The sequence below is a fragment of the Haplochromis burtoni genome, unplaced genomic scaffold (assembly GCF_018398535.1).
Source record: "Haplochromis burtoni strain Fernald_Lab_line unplaced genomic scaffold, NCSU_Asbu1 Contig_86, whole genome shotgun sequence".
Classification (NCBI taxonomy): domain Eukaryota; kingdom Metazoa; phylum Chordata; class Actinopteri; order Cichliformes; family Cichlidae; genus Haplochromis; species Haplochromis burtoni.
This window is the reverse complement of record NW_024582447.1, coordinates 1230435-1247482: the sequence shown is the minus strand read 5'-3', so window position 1 is coordinate 1247482 and position 17048 is coordinate 1230435. Positions and strand designations below refer to the sequence as shown.

General features: G+C 42.8%; 1 protein-coding gene across 4 annotated transcripts in view; it reads left to right on the top strand.

Moving 5' to 3' along the window:
* The window catches only part of si:ch1073-358c10.1 (peptide methionine sulfoxide reductase MsrA 1), a 46786-nt gene that overhangs the window by 12872 nt on the left and 16866 nt on the right, over positions 1–17048 (top strand). For all 4 annotated transcript variants that reach the window (XR_315994.2, XM_005925659.2, XM_014334635.2 and 1 more), the window contains exons 4-5: positions 66–170; positions 11554–11660. Coding sequence is in view for 3 of the 4 variants with exons in the window: in XM_005925659.2 (XP_005925721.2) it covers positions 66–170; positions 11554–11660 (212 nt within the window). In the remaining variant the exon portion in view is untranslated. The remainder of the gene's footprint in view (positions 1–65; positions 171–11553; positions 11661–17048) is intronic.

Genomic DNA, 17048 nt, shown 5'->3' with positions numbered 1-17048 from the left:
ACATCATAAGAGGGGATGTCGTGTCACTTTACTTAGATTAATGCAAATTTGTGCTTCTCCACTAGGTCTGACAGGTCACACCGAGGTGGTGAGAGTGGTGTTCTCCCCCCAAGACATCAGCCTTGAAGAACTGCTTAAACACTTTTGGGAGAAGCACGATCCAACACAAGGTAGCAGCGCACACATACACTCACAGACAAACCCCAAAGTTGCCCTCAAATAAGTCCTCTCCCAAGGGGCACAGGGTGTATTAGAGCAGAAGGATGATGCCCAGACGTGTGCCTGTGTGTGTGTGTGTGTGTTGTGGTGGGGGGAGGTCTCATGGGTGTAAGTCAACGCCAGACAGTGTTAATGTGTCTGAGATCCAGCCATCCATGGAGAGACCCACCAGTGTGGTGCATGTTCAAGATCCCGAAAACCTCACTGAGCATGTGCGTCTTTCTTACTTTATTATATGTATACCAGCCTTTTGTCGTTCACTACACATATTGGATTCTGGGTGACGCAATGATGATACTAAATTCGCTCATTTCTAGGTTGAATAACGTCTTTGGATTTCTATGTTATTGTGCTCACTTGTGCTTCATCCGTGGGTTTAGTCCCTTAACGATATATCTGAAGTAGTCAGTGACAGGAAGCTGGTGACTGTTCAGAAACTTTGGAGCGACGTCGTAACAGCTCGCTTAACTAATTCAGATGCTTCACTTGTGATCGCTATTCCATCGCACTTGCACAGCATCGACAAGGACCACATCCCCCAAAAGCCATATCTCTTCTTTTCTTCAAGTCTGTTGCTCTCTTGTTTTCTGTGCTCACTGGAGGAGGTGATGTAAGAACATTAATGCACCGGGAGGATATGTAGAGGGTGTGTGCATCTATGTGTGTGTGAGAGGCAGAAAGGACAGGCAAAGAGGTACTGTGCTTACTTATATTGAATGTAGGGAGGGGCATGACAACTTGGGAAGAGATGGATCAAAGATTCATAGGCCCGACCTTCAGGCTTGTGTGCACGCACGCAACACTCACAGTAACGTTGCCCGTGACGGTTTTGTCATCCCTTTTGCATCTGTCATGATTGCTCTCTCATGATCGCTCCTGGTGTGACCTACATACACTGGAATGTCAGCCATGTTTGTGCGTCTACCGCAAATACCCAGATAAATACAAGCATAAGCTTTTCACTTCGGCTGTTCTACATGAGGCAGGATTTTGGAAGGATGCAGGGGAAGAAGAAGCTACTGAGCGCTGAAGATCATCCAAGAGCCCCATCCTCCTAATCAGAAGGGATTCTTCTCCTGTTGACCACAGCTGAGAGCAGAGACACGTCTTACTGGGGGCAAAGAGTCGAGCTGACACACCACGGTGAAAAAGCAGTGAGGCCAAAAGACTAGTCATGCATTTCCCTTGACTCGCTGCCTTGTCTCATCTCATGTTTTATTAATAGCGTGCAGCTTATTGTCTATGCACTATGTATTTTTATTTTTATTTTTTTGTCACAGGTAAGATCAGACGACATATTTTGGAATAACCACAAACTCAAATGTACTTTTTTCTCAGTCTCCCTGAGTGTTGCTCCTTTGCGCGTGACTTAAATGTGAATCCCGGCCGTTTCTCTCTTCTCAGATTCCGGGTTCACGTGTAGCAGAAATTCCTCTGATTTGACAAATGTAGCATGGAGTGGTGGAAAAGGGCCCGCTGGCTGTGCCTTCACGCATGCTTAAGCTCCAATTTATTCTGTCCACCTTAGAGCTGGGCTTAAAAGAGAATGGAGAAATTAAGGAAGTTCACTCTTTTCCCTTTTAACTGCACACATTCACTAGAGATCGTATATGAAGACGAGCCCGGGAGCATTACGAATTCTGTTTTCTCCTGGCACGTATCAAAACAGCAGAGGTTTGATAGATATAGATATATATCTATAAAAACATATGCGCGTGTGTGTGTCGGGGGGGCAATGCACAGGTGCATATTCAGTTGCATGTAATGCTTTTAATGCGTTCATGTGGGTGTGTGCATGCACATATGTGTGTGCGCGCGTGTATGTGTTTTGATATCTGTGCCTCTCTGCTTTGCCTCAGTTCAAAAGGGTTTAGTCCCGACAACGTGATGTCGGGCTGCGTCAGCTCCACCAATCCCAGCCTGGATAGCAACATTAGCAGCCAATCAGAAACTCCCAGCAGCCTTTGCTGTGTGCCCCCTTTCCATATTCAGCAACACTAGTCTCAATCTGCTGGCTTCTTTGGGATGTTGCATAAAGCCACCCCCACACCCCCCCATTCCAACATGCTTCCATATTATAAGTTTCTCATGTCTACGTTCAGTCAACTCTTCAGGAGCACCCCTCCACGCCAGTGAATGACAAACTCTCAACAGTCGGGTGACATTGCATGTCAGAGGGCAGCAGCCATTTTGTTGCATCTTGAAAGCTGAAAACGTGATTTCGTTGAGGATGATCACCGCTGACTTGCGAGCACATCCAGTTTTTCTTTCGCTTTAATGCGGACTCCAGCGCAGTAAAATTTTACCTTATGCACAAGTGCCCACTATGCCTACTTTAAGCTTTAATTAAGCTTTGCTTCATTTGAACATACACTTAAGAGCACACCCATGCATACTGTGCATGCAGAGAGTGTACACAGCAGCATAGGCTGCTTGTCAGTGTATTCACTGGACGAGTCCTTGTTACAGAGGCCTGTAGGGCCTGTTTCACTCTCTGTTTTTGCTATCTCCACACTCCCTGTGGAAGATAGGAACACCTAATCTGGTCATTTCTTTATCCTGCCAACCTTTCAGCGCAAACCCCACTGTTTCTCTCTGTTACTTCAAGATTTGCCTTACCACCCTTTTTTTTTAATCCTTAACCCTTTTAAACAAGCACCCCCCCCCCTTTTTTTTCTCTGATTTCTTATTCTGTTTTCTATCTTCTTTCCTCCAATTCTTTCCTCTGTGTTTGCACATTCTGTCCCAGTTTCCCCCTCTCCTCCTGTCTCATCCTATCACCCCCTCCCCCTTCCCACCCCACCCATTTCACCTGCACCCCCTACCCCTGTCCCTTTTGCAGTGAGTGGAGCGGAGGGGCAAGTGAGAGAGCAAACGGCCCGGAGCCCGTCAGTACATCCGCAGAGCAGCACAGTGAGTCGACCGCTCCCTGAGGCCATCCGCTCATCACACAAACACACTCACATTCACTCACTCCTCTTTTATCTCTTAGTCACTCTCTCCTCCCTGCTCCTCATCCCCCCCCCTCCCCCCCGCTCTCCTCATCTCTTCCTCCGTTCCCCTTGTCCCCCACCCTCTCCGCCGCCCTTCATCTTAACAAGCGAGGCTTTTCCCCTCCTCATTGTTTCCTCCCCATCTCTTTTTCCCCTTCTTTGCTTCCTCTTCCCTCATTCCCTCCATCCTCTCTATTTTTTGAGGCCATGCAGTATTTATGTTGTGGGCTGCTGATGCTGCGTCAGTGAACAGACATCACAGGCGTACGCCGATAGACACAAAAACACAAGTGTACAACTAAAATGGCCGACGCATCTGTCCTCATTTGATAGCGTCTGCACGTACATGCACGCTAACCTTTGTAGGTTAGATACTTTAAATAGTTTAGTTAAAAAGAAGAAAAGAAAAAAATGATTGTGAGGGTTTTTTACATTTGAGCTTGGGGGGTTTTTTTTTGTTCTAAAATCTATATTTTACAATATGAATGTAAGTTGCACAGCATTGTTGCTGCATTACATTCTATATGACAAGCTGTATTTAAATGGCTTATTGCCTATCACACATAAACATGATCTATTTGAGTCACCCTAGCAGCGGTTACTTTCTGACAATTGCAATGAGCATGAATATTCCTTTATGTAATATCTTCACCCCAGCTGGCGGCGACACACGTCAATTCCCTGTTGGGGTACCCCCGTGTCCCCCCCGTGTCACCACATCCCTCAATTTCAGGGGTGCCCGTGCACATCCAAAGCCAAAATCCCACAGGAGATGACCTTGACATATAACCCATGACCTCTGCAACCCCCCACACTTCTAATCCAACCCTGTTTCTCTCCTGTGGTTGGCTGAGGTTGGCGGGCTCATTACCAGGTGTCGGTTATTACACCCTCACACATGCTGACGGCCTTAATTTATGGAGATTGAGGCACGTGTGTTCACAGCGTGGGGGTTGAGTTCTGCATGTCCATTTGAATATGTTAAAGTTTTCTAACATTTTCATACTTCAATATTTCGATGTATTTTTTTCAATTTACAAATTTGCAACCTTTTTTTCTGTGGGTTTTTGTGAACGTATTCATATTTCGTGGTAATAACCCAACACTGATGACAACTGGACTGAAAAAATATATTTAAAACAAACAGAGCTAGACATGAGATTTGGGGTTCCAAAGGTAAGTGTGGTTTCTTCTTTCAAAATTAAAGTCTAAACTAAAGTGTTTTTCAGAATAAAGAGTGATAGTGTCCTAAACATTTTAAGTTTTTTGACAGCCTGTCGTACATTTAATTTGACAGCACACAAAATGAGATCAAATTTATTAAAAGAAAAATAAGATGTGCAGCATTTGAAAAATCAATATTTAAAAAAACATATTCCCTCCAGGGAAGAGAAACTGCATGTACTTAATTCTGGACAGAAACTCAAAGAAGTTAGAGTGTTATTATTGTAACTGTTAATTTGGAGCAGTCAGGGTTTTTTTTTTATATTTCTGTTTACTTCATTTTTACATAATTATATAATATGTAAATTTGATCCCAGTAGGAGGTTTGGGTTTGCTGAAACTGCTGACCTGAACTCTGTCTAAAGTAGAGAGGGATATAACTCGAGGAATCCAACTTATGCTCTCAGTATGGACTGACTGGAGTACAATGGTAGAGCTCGCTTCACTGTTGGAGCAGCTAAAAATAAACAGCTCAGGGTTAGAGTCACAGTGGTCTGACAACATGCCCAGAACTATGAAGTGATCATGTTAGAGAGCACTGCTCCTGTATAGAGAAATTAAAAACAGTAAGATGAGGCAGCTTTTCAAAAGAGGTAACTGCAGCGATCTACCTCATGCATTGTCACATAAACAGATGTAGTCGCGGTAACATCCCTGAGAGTCACAGCTCTGATTTAAAACTACCTCCTTTCAGTGTTGTGTCACTACCTCACAGCAAGCTTTGCAATGGCTTATTGTTTTCCTTTGAATGGTTATGTTATATATGCATACAGTACATCTGTCCGTATGTGTGCGAATGCGTTTGCACGTGCAGGAGAGAATGTGTGTCCGCTGGGGATGCTCTCCTCATCCCATCTCCGTACTCTGCCTCTGTCTCCAGCGCATCAGGAGCGTCTTACATAAGAACAGGGCAAAAATAGCATCTGAGAGTGGAGAGGAGGAGAGAGCTCTGCTGGCACGCACAGTCGTAACAGGACCGCGGGGCACGGCACAACCCTGAGTACTATCACACACACACAAATGCACAGGGAAGACTGCAGTTATCAGGCATTATACATCTTTTTGTGTTTCCGTGCGTGCGTGTGTGTACTTTTCTGACAGAATAGTAGAAATGAGGACTCCGCGAACACCGAATAATTCCCGATGATCTTTCAGCATGGGCACAGGGCTGTGTTAAACCTCCTTCGTAACCAGAGTTGTGTATGCATCGCACTAAACGGAGGTAGAGAGTAAGGAATCAAGAGTTGAAAAATAAAAAAGAAACTACATTAGTTCATTAGTTTTCACTGTGCTGCAGTGTAATTGGTATGTGCTGCCAAGTGCAGTAGTTCTGAATTCACTTCACATGTTTTTCCCGCCGTGTTCAGAAGCATGCAGAAAGTCACCAATTATGCAGAAGCGTTTCTTAATTGCAGACACCTACAGAAGCTTGACTGCTGAAATGTTTGTTGTTCTTTCTTCTAATGATTTTTTTGTGCCTCATTTTCTTGTTTTACATCTATTTAAGTGTCAACTGCGCGTTTGAAATACAGGGATGGTAGAGCAGCCGATGAAGACCGAAGGGGAGGTGGGAACGGTACGTGAAGCGGTGGAGTGCTACCAGATGAAGGATCACGGATAAAAAAAATAAGCCCCCACTTCTGTAGGATGGCGGGAAAGTGGAGCATGTTTAAAATGTGCCACTCGCTCTTCCCTGGCTTGTAATTTCTACCTCCATCACTTGTTCGTCTCCTCCCTCCCTACCAGTTTGTCACAACACCAGCCTTCATTTTAATCTGATTACTTTCTTACTATTTCATCTCTTTTCTTGGCCTGCAAATAATTTTTTTTTTAATTCACAAGTCTGGCTACTCGCTGGTGCCAGAACACCCCCCCCCCCCAAATCTCTCTGCATCCTTTCAGCACAAAGAACATATACGTGCATATGGCAAAGAAAGCAAGGAAAGAAATCTGGAAACAAATTAGTAAGTGGGCAATGAGGCAAGAGCTAGAGCAAGAAAGTGAAAAAGCCCAGAGTGCTGAAGGAAGGAGGGAAAGTGAAGTTGGGAGTGGGAGAAACGGCGTGCTTTTATCCCCAACAGCCAGAAGGGACAAGCTGAGTGGAGCCTTTTTGTGTGTGTGTGTGTGTGTGTGTGTGCAAGGACAAACATTGGAAGAAATTGTATAGAGTTGCAAGAAATCTCAGCAGGTTTAAACGCAACAAGACCCAGAAGAGTTTGCTTCTGCATACGCTGGTTTGTGTGCAAGCGTCTCTTGAAGAGAGTAGCTACTCCCTGTGAGACTTCCACCCTCCCACTTTTTCTCATTGTGGCTTCCATTTGTGTTAAAAGATACATTTTAAAGGTTCTCATTTGGTCAGGGAGGGGGGGGGTTGCAGGCATACATCAGTAACCCAGAGAGGCAGTGTTCATATCTATCCATTCACTTCCGTTTATCCTTTCCAGGGTCGAGGGAGGTGCTGGATTCTATCCCAGCTCTCATAGGGCAAGAGGCAGGGTACACCCTAACACATAGAGACACAGACAACCATTCGCACTCACATTGACACCTATGGGCAATTTAGATTAACTGCAGGTTTTTGGAGTGTGGGAGGACCCACACAAACACAGGGAGAACATGCAAAGTCGACACAGAAAGACCCCTGCCTGATGGTGCCTGATGGTGGAATTGAACTCAGGACCTTCTTGCTGTGCGGCAACAGTGCTATCCACCGTGCCAACGTGCTGCCCTGTAGATATATATCTATATATATATATATGTGGATGAGTGTGTTTGTGTGTGTGTACATGTGTCACCTGTAGCCCCTCCTCTTCTGTCCACCCCCATTACCCTCTGCTTTCAGAGGCAAGGCTCTCATGCATAATGCAGAGTGAACAGGGAGGCTCTCATTAATAATTACTGCTGCCTTTGATGGATGGAGAAAATAACGAAGGGGGCTGTTAAAAATGGAGAGACTGAGAGAGACGATGGAGGCGGGAGGGGAGAATCAAGAGTTTTTGGGGTGTTTCCCCCCTCCTGTTTTTTTTTTTGCCATCATAGTTCTTTGAGGGCTGAATGCTTATGGGGATGGATTTGGAGTTAGTATAATCAAAGGCTAGGCTCATATTTTGGATGGTGTTAATATTTTGATTAGGGAGTGACTCCTTCTGATGGTGGATGGATCTCAGAACTTAATTGTGTTGGAAGCTGCAATTACCACTCCAGGGTGTTTGTCTCTTGGCTTTTCTCTGATATTCCATATCGTCTACCACTTCTTTGTGATGAGAAGCCTTTTTCATCTTTACTTTTTTATGTGAGATATTAAGCTTCCACTGTTTCTGTAAGGTGGAAAATTAATTATGTTCAGCTGTATAAGGGGAAAAAAAAGCTTTAATCAAATTAAAGCGGAGTAAATTTCGAGATATTTGATGGTGTTCCCTGGCATAATTAATATATGTGTTGCTGCATACGACACCATGCACGTGCATATGCAAGCGGTGCTCTGTGTGCGGTCAGCATGCTCAGGACCACAGGTCAGCAGGATAGGTCAGAGGGAAGCGCCAAGCTGCAAAACCCCTTCGAGTTAACCAATCAGAGGAAAGACTCTGAGTGAGAAGCCAATGGAAGATTGATTTGGTAGCCTTTGATAGAGGGGCAACCATTTGCACTGAACAGCAGTGCTGGAGGGTGGGGGGTGCACAATGCAGGTTTACGGAAGATGGAGTTTGAGGGTATAGATGCAGTAAATGCTAAATTAAAGATATAAAAAGGTAAAATTAGAAAATATTACAAAATTGCAGAATATTTGTATTTGAGTTCCAAGCTGGTGGATCATAGAGAACATACACACACTGATTCCAAGCAACAGGGTGACATTTTGAAACTTAATTACTATTAGTTGGTTTTTACTGAAGGTCAGAGCAGTTATGTGTTCATTTTATTTCACTCACTATCCAAGTTACTCCAAGTATGCACTGTCGTAAAATTTACCTGTATGTCACTTTTACTTAGGATTGCCGATTTCAAATGTATTTATTTGTATTGCATTTACGATATGTATGCCTTCTCTTTGTTTTTAGATCATGTTTTAAGTGTACGAGCATTTGATATTGTTCCAGAAATATTCAGTGAAGCAAATTCCTCAAGGCAGCAACATTAGTAACAGTGAGTTTATTCAACGTGTGTCGGAGAGCAGTCAATGCCTGCTTGTCTGCTCTGATTTGAATGAAGACCAGATGAATACTTATAGCCATTATGCCTGAACAGACTGTGTCACAGATAGGTTGTGACACTCTATGATGTAAGGTAGCATTTAATCTAAAGAGAACACGATATGCAGATCACTGTGTCAGGGAGATATCTTGTCCGTACAGTGAGTGGAAATTGTTATTCTGCCACAGTATAGATTGAACACCCACGTCTGAGATGTAACAACAGACATCGCTTACAGTGTGTTGTTTTACCTTACACGTACAACAAACCTTACATTTAGTGACGTAAATATTTGAAGTATGACACGTTTTTTTTTGTCGTTTTGCCATTTTCATACATAGTTCCACATAATAGGCTGAAAAAGAAATTGGACAGTTGACTTACAAGAAGCTCTGTGACCAGGTGAGACCTGTACCTTTGTTTTTCCATGATAAATTAAGCGGATAATAGATCTGGAGTTGCTTTAAAATGTGGAATTTACATTTTCTATCTGTTTACTGGAGCTGTCAGCTCCAGGTCCAAAGAGCTATTGATGCAAGTGAAGAAGGCCATCATTAGGCTGAAAAGTTAAACCTATCGGAGAGATAGGAAATCTTTAGGAGAGGGGAAATTGAAAGTCTGATGCACTTTTAAAAAGAAGTGCTGCACTGACCAGCTCAGCAAACCAATCCCCCCCCCCCCAAAAAAAAACACCTAAAGACAACTGAAGCCACCATTATTCAAACTCACAAGGCTGTAACCATTATTTTTACGTTAACAATTGGTTTGAGGAACACTTGTAATGAGAGCAGTTTCATTCTTAGTGACGAACTAGCCCTTATCATCTCTTTACCATCTTTCAGCTCATTGTTTTGGTTTGAACAAACAACACAAATGTACAATATGGGAATTTTGTTATTGTTGATGTCTGTAACGTAACTTCAAAAGCAAGACCATTCTCACCTTTGTTGGTTGCTTTTACAACTTGTGATTTTAGGGGTAAATCAGATTTTGAAGGTGGTTTACTTTTTGCGAGAGTATATCACCATGGTAACTTGTGCTGCAGACCTAACCTCCTCTGGAACAGGTAATGTTCAACATTAGAGATCTGCAGCTATGAAATCACCACATAAAGATCAAGCAGATCTATGGAAAATAGCTTTACCATTGCATTCATGGATCCAGAGATAGAAGGAGGAGCTGAATTTTTTAAGAGCGTCCAAAGTCTTTGCTTTTCCCTCCTGAGCCTTAGTGATAAATATAGATTCTTAATGCACTTTTATTCCTTTATGCTTCTTCCCTGTTGGCTGTAAACTATTTTACAACAGTTGTTTTGTTCTATAAGCATTAATATACAAATTTAAAACAGGACAGCTATTTGTACTTGTGGATCTTACACTAAATTTTTGAATGTGAAAAAAAATCCTAAAACTGTCATACTTAAATTAAAAATGTTAAAGGAATTTAACAGAATATTGAAATCAAGTTTTCTCCCACGTCTTCCATTATAAAACTGTGATATCAATAATTCTCGTACCTCACACAGTCTGTATTTTTTCCGGCTTTTCTTCCCAGCTTCAAATAGGCTAGACTTTATTAATGTGGGAGGTGTTTTCCAGTCTTACTGACAAAAGTGCTTAAAGTGCTCACACATTCATACAGGGCTTTTAATACTAAACTACTGTTCAGCACTTTTCCTCTCACACACACACTCTCATACTAGCACACATTGTCTGTGGCAGTCTGTTTTATATGTGTTTATTCTCTAAATATTTTTCTAATATCATTGCATTATCTTTCTTTGTAAGATCAGTTGCTCTTCTGTCAGTAGACCTGCCCACATTTGCAATGCCTTTCATGTCAACACACTCGTAGCTAGATTTGGAAGTCCTGGGTTGACTTACTGAGTCCGATTGCCTTGCTTTGGTACAGGGCCCAGCACAGTTTCAAAATACAACACAAATGAGCAAAACTGTTGTTTCAAAATGTTGTGTGACTTTTTTCAAGAGTTGCTTCTTGCCAGATGTCTGAAGAGGCAGATGTTTGCCAAAATGTTCACGCCAGTTTGATCCCATGCTGCTGCATTCTGGCCATGTAGGATATGGTGCCCAAGAAAAATCTGTGTTAAAACAAGAAAAAGAGAAAGGGAAGGAGACACAAAAGCATATTACCTCTACATGACAAAGACACAGCAAAATGTTCTGAATATGGTGACAGAAACATGACAAGCTTTAAAATGTAAGAATTAACCATTTGTTTTGCTTGCCAATCGCTGACCAGTAGCCAAAAGTGCAGTAAAATGAGAGTGGCTGGAAGGAGGAGTAAACGTGTTGTCCACATGAACTAATCCACCATCAAAATCAGGCTGAAAGGCATATCTGACAGGCCTCTAAACAAGAACACATGTATCAGTGATTCAAGCCCATAACAAAACGCCAATGACTGAAAAAGACAAGGATTTAGAAAGATAGAAGAAGACAAGAATGACACACTTCAGTAAAGAAAGGAAACAAATGCAGAGTGGGAGATGTGTCCACGGATGTCTGAGCTGCTCAGGAGTTTAGCATTTGAAAAGCATAGAAAGGATGGCAGCTGTTTGGCCCCCTAATCAAGTTACAGTATACCTGGATATCCTCCCAAACACTCTGACGTAAAGCTGATGAAAATGTTTGACACTGTCACATAGATGACAAAGAAGAGGAAAATGTGTCCACCTTCATTTGCCCATACACCTACACGACTCAGGCCTTCCTAATGAAAGCCTGAATCTGCTGTGAACTTTGAATTCATTCGGCCTCATGAATTCAAGACGCAGGATGATGACATAATTATGAAAGCCTTTTGCATGCAAATCACATTGTGTCTGCTCTGATTGTGGTGCTTCATGCATTTTTGTGGGGTGTCTTATTTTCCTTTGTGTGTGTGTGTGTATGTGTGTTTTATGCAGGTATGAAGCAGCACAATGACCAAGGTACTCAGTATCGTTCAGCCATTTACACATCCAACCCCACTCAGCAGGAGATTGCGCTGAAGAGTAAAGTGGCCTTCCAGCAGGTATGATACCCCCTCACACACATCAGGAGGTTTTATTATTATATTTACTCAAGTATGGGATTGCATATAACCAAACTATAAGCCAAGTAAAGCAGGAGCCACGGAGCGACTCTTGAAAAATGTGAAGAAAGTCTCACACACCTTTCCAGTTAAAAGACTAACGTAATGCATGTATATAAATATGACTGAGTCATCATATATAGGTTTTATCAGTATATAGGAACCTTTTTGAGTGTTGCAGCAGTCTAAGTGGTAGTTTGGAGCTTTCTTTATTATTTGAATGGCAATTAAAAATCAGTGTCTGGAGTAGCAACCTCTTGTGCAGTTTAGTCAAGCAAAACCATCTTTTTAGGTGATATGCATCTAAACCGTCTTTCTTAAACCGAAAGAGAGGAAGGGGGTCAAAAGGCCATCTTAACTGATTTCTAAAGCTCTCCCTTTCAGTGGCGCACGCGTGCTTCTTTTGTTCGTTCTATTGTTCTGCCCATCAGCCTGCCGATCCGTCCGTTGTTCCCGGCATCACCCTCTTCGCTCCTCCAAATGGTATTCATGGATGAGCTGGCAGGGGGCAGAGGGGAGCAAATTATGATCGTTAGGGTTACTTGGGGCTCCCGGGGTCAGCAGCCAGGCGCTGCGGGCCTGTTTTGTTGCCGTGGCAACAACCTCCCAACCTTGGCCTTGGGCTTGGGTCAGAGGTTAGAGAGGAGTGGCAGCTGGGACCATAAAGGTGGGGGAGGAAGAACATGAAAAGTACGAGAGAGCCAGTTAGATCAGAGAGTCATCGCTGACAGGTTATCAACTGAAGATGACCCTGCCCTTTGGCTGTCAACTGACCACGACCTCATCACACCCACACGCACACAAGCACACATGCCACCAAGATACACCCTTGAAGTATTTTTTAAAAAGCTAAAGAGCATGGGGCAAATGGATGAAGCCTGTAACAGTCAACAAAGAAACAGGGAGAGAAATGCACAGATGGCACACATGCATTACCATCTGCATGGTAAGAGACAAGAGGAAATTACATGTGTATGTTTTGAGTTTAAAAGTTCATCTTAGAACTTAGAAACGGTATTCGACCAAACAATCTTACCTGTGATCTGTTTGGCAGCTCTTTGGAGTTCACCCGGTTCACTGTAGGGCCTCAAATGCAAGTGAAAGTGAAAACTTTTAGGAGACCCAGAATAATCAGAAGTTGCGAAGTGCTTACATTGAATTTTCTTGTTACCTGGGACCAATAGCAAGTAGTTTCAATGACCCATTTTCACCTGGAATTTGAGCGTGCGGCACCCTCAACCTCTGGATGCTTGCAGTAGCAAGGACTGCACAGTTCACCTGGTGGGAGACAGCCTGTCTCATTTCAACCTTAACTGGCAAGAGTCAGTCTCGAACAGATTGGAGAAAGGCCTGCAACTAATTGCTATTAAATTTATAAAGGCAGACAGATTGGCATCTGCTCCTTCAAATAATGAAACACACAAACCTGAGTGACTAAGGTTTGTGGCAGGCAATTAACTGTAAATTATGCTTTTTACACCAAAAGCATGTCTTATTTTGTGGCTGATATGTGTGTGTGATAATTGCCTCTAGGAGTGTTTATTTATTTGGAAAGACGGGGGAGATGTTATCAGAATGAGTGTGTAATTGGCATGACTGGATGGCTCAAAGCTGTGAGCGCAGTGCTAAAACTTTGGCTCTGTCCTGTCGCTCTTTATTCAGTCCCCGCTCTGAGTGTTTAGAGACGAGCCACATATTCCTGCTCCACAGTAATACTGGGATTTTATTGAAGCAGAGCAGAACTGAACTGAACTTAATGGAGCGATGGAGGGAGGGGAGGAGGAGTATCCTTGTATGCAAGGCACATACAAGGATACATCTTGCTTTCCTTTTTACAGTGAGCAGAGCCGGTTCCAGTGTTTCAGACATTTCTACACAGACGTCAGGACATAATTCAATCATCTCTCCATGGCTTTTTTCCAGGGTTCTGTTGCCTTTATCCCATTTATCAATGCTCCCCGTCTAGCCCAAACTCAAATATATGTCAAAGGTAGCATCATGATGGTGTAAAATCTTTATAAAATCAAACAAAAACATCAAGAATGAGATTTCCATACCAGATCGGTTGGGGCCCCGAGTTAAAAATGACCTCCTCCGGTGCTGTTTGCCAACAAGGTGCTGGTGGAAACTGATCTATTGTTGGCTAAAACAAAGAAAGCAGAGATATGGAAGTTGTGTTCGGACTCAGTGAGAGAGAAGGATGATCTGTACATGAGAGTAAGAAGCAGGTGAAAGAGAGGTGGAGGCATGCTCTGGAGACAAGAGGAGTGAAAGTCTGTAGAAACAAGGCACAATACATGCGTGTGAATGAGAGGGAGACAGGTATGACAGTGAAGCTGCAGGTAGTGAAGGTATATTAGTTTCAATACCTGGGATCAACCATCCAGAGCAAAGGAAAGGGCACAAGAGAGGTGAAGAAGAGGATGTAGGCAGCGTGAAGTGGGAGGAGATGAGTGTCAGGGTAACTTGTCACAGAAGGACAGCAGCATGAGTGAAAGGAAAGGATGTATTGTTTGGAGATGGTGGAACTGAGAAAAAGACTAGAGGAGGAGCTGAAGACACCAGAGATTTTTTTGGGACTGACCAGACAAGATTAAAAATGAGTCCATCAGAGCTTAGCTGAGGTTGACCAGTTTGGAGAGAAAGTTAGAGAAGCAAGGCTGAGATTGTTTGGACATGTGCAGAGGAGGGATAGTGGATATATTGGGCATGTTAAATACGGAAGCTGCCAGAGAGAAGGAAAGGGATAGTGTGAGACGGAGGCAACCACTAAAGGGAGAACCTGAAAGAAGAAAACCCAGACCAATGCACGCATTTGGTACAGTAACAATATCCTCATTAACACGTGGATCTTATATAGCGCTTGTCTACTGTAAGTGCTCACAGCGCTTTACACAACATGGCTCAATCACCCATTCACGCTACTTCATACAGGGACTCTTTTCTATACTAAACATCTGATATGGACGGCAACAAACATCCACAGATTTGTGATTTATCACAGTTATTCTCTGTTTTATTGCAAACACATTGCATGTAAGTGCCAACTTGACCCAATTCAAAGGAAAAATCAACAGCACGCCGACTGCCTCTTATTGCCGTTTTGTCCCTGTTTTATCGCCTTCTTGACACACCAAAGTTGCTTTGAAGATGACAACTGACTGAGTAGTCTCAGATCTGGTCCCCGTCTTTGATGTGATCATTTCAAACATTGATGGTACACAGTCATAATAACTTCGGTCACATACGACTAAGACTTTAGATGAACGAAATCAGGCAGATATAAAAGGTTGCTTTGGCGTTTTTTTCTCCTTAAGTTCATTGTTAAATATCTCCTTTTTATTAGCGAGGATAGCAGCCATGCTAAATCTTTGCGTTATTGTCCAGCTGTTGCGTTTCCTTATCATTACTCAACACAAAACATTAGTTTTAAATGGTAACTTGCTACTTAAGAGGACATATTATGTCTGTATATTTGAAACTTTTCACATGTCATTACATTATTCATTCATTCATTTGTTACCAACTATGAGCAGGGAAATTATATCATCTATTTATTGCCCCTCCACTTTGAAATAATTCAGCCACCCTGAATCTCCTGTAGAACTTTCAGTCATTTTAAACATTATTTTGTACACCGAAAAGGCATAACATTATGATCACGTGCCTAATATTGTGCTGTTGCCTAAACAGCCCTGACCTGTCGAAGCGTGGACTACATGAAGGTAGAAGGTGTGCTATTTTATCTTGCAGATCCTTTTAAGTCCTGTAAGATGCGAGATGTTGGGTTTGTTTGTCCAGCACATCCCACAAATGCTTGATCAGTTGAGATCTGGGGAATTTGGAAGTCAAGTCAACGCCTCAAACTTGTTGTTGTTCTCCTCAAACCATTCCTGAACCTATTTTTCTTTGTGGCAGGGTGCATTATCCTCTCCATTAAGGGTGTACATGGTGTACAACAATGCTTAGATAGGTGGTACGTGTCAAAGTTTCCTAGAAGAACATTGCCCAAAGCATCACACTGCCTTCACCGGCTTGCCTTCTTCCCCTAGTGCATCCTGGTGTTTCCCAGATGAGTGACGCGCACTTACCCCATCATCTATGTGATACCCCAGACCAGGCTACCTTCTTCCATAGCTTCTATTGATCCATTGGTCTAGCCATCACAGTTTGGTCCCATTTGGCTCTGGTCCAACTCAAATCCTTATTTTTCCTGCTTCTAAAACAACGTTGAGGGCAAAATGTTCACTTGCTCCCTAATGTATCCCACACAGTAACAGGCCCCATGACCACCTGTCAGTGGTCAAAATGTTATGCCTGATCGATGTATGATCCCCAGCAGGTCAGCAGATTAGGGTCATCTTTTCCAGGCAGCTCTAGACTAGAGAGGTTTTGTACATTGTACTCATTCAAAGAATATCAATATCACCCTTAAATATGTCATTGCATGATATGATATGTTATTGTAATATTATTAAATGATTTTCTATTATGAATTTGAGATTTTTTCAGACAAGATGAGATGTTTTTCTTTTTTTTTTAATAATTAAAATAGCCAGAAAAATTAAATGTAATTATTTACAAGTAGATGAATGTTAAACAAACAAACTGAGTTTGTATCACAGCACAGAAAAGGCTGTTATAGTGAGCATTATATCATCACCTGCCTGAGAAGGGCTGAGAATAAATAATCCAGTCCATAGAAGACCCTTCAAAACACACACACTCACATTTGCAAACTTCTAGAATAGAAACGGTATTCACTCAATCTCCCCGACTCTCTGGAACGCTGCTGACTCCACCAATCTGTCAGCCACTTCAGTGGCACCCCAGTTCCATCTGAGGGCCACTGGGACCACTGGGATATGTATCTTCCCAAAGCAGCTGACACACTCTGAACCAAAATGGCAGCTTCCTGCCCTGAAATGGTTGCCTCGCCACATTGATGCTGAGTCTCAAGAACGTCTGGCTTGAAAACAGCATCTCTACGGAGGAAGAGCTTGCTGTGTGTGTGTATGCGCTTGTGAGGTTGTATGTGAGTGTCTATTTTATCCTGAAAGCCCAATGCTGTCTGGGAGAGCATCAGGAGAAGTGAATGCATGTTCAAGGAGAGTGACAAGAGAGAGTGGGTGGAGGCGATCTAAGACAACCAGAGATAAGGCATCACAAAATCCCTATTCCACCCCACTGCCAGCACATGACTCACCCACACTCGCGTGTACATACAGACGCACACAGACATACATTTGGCACATACAGGCACAGCCCAATGAATAATTAACCCATACGAAGAGTCTCTTCTGCAGGGCTTTCAGTTTCTTAACTTCA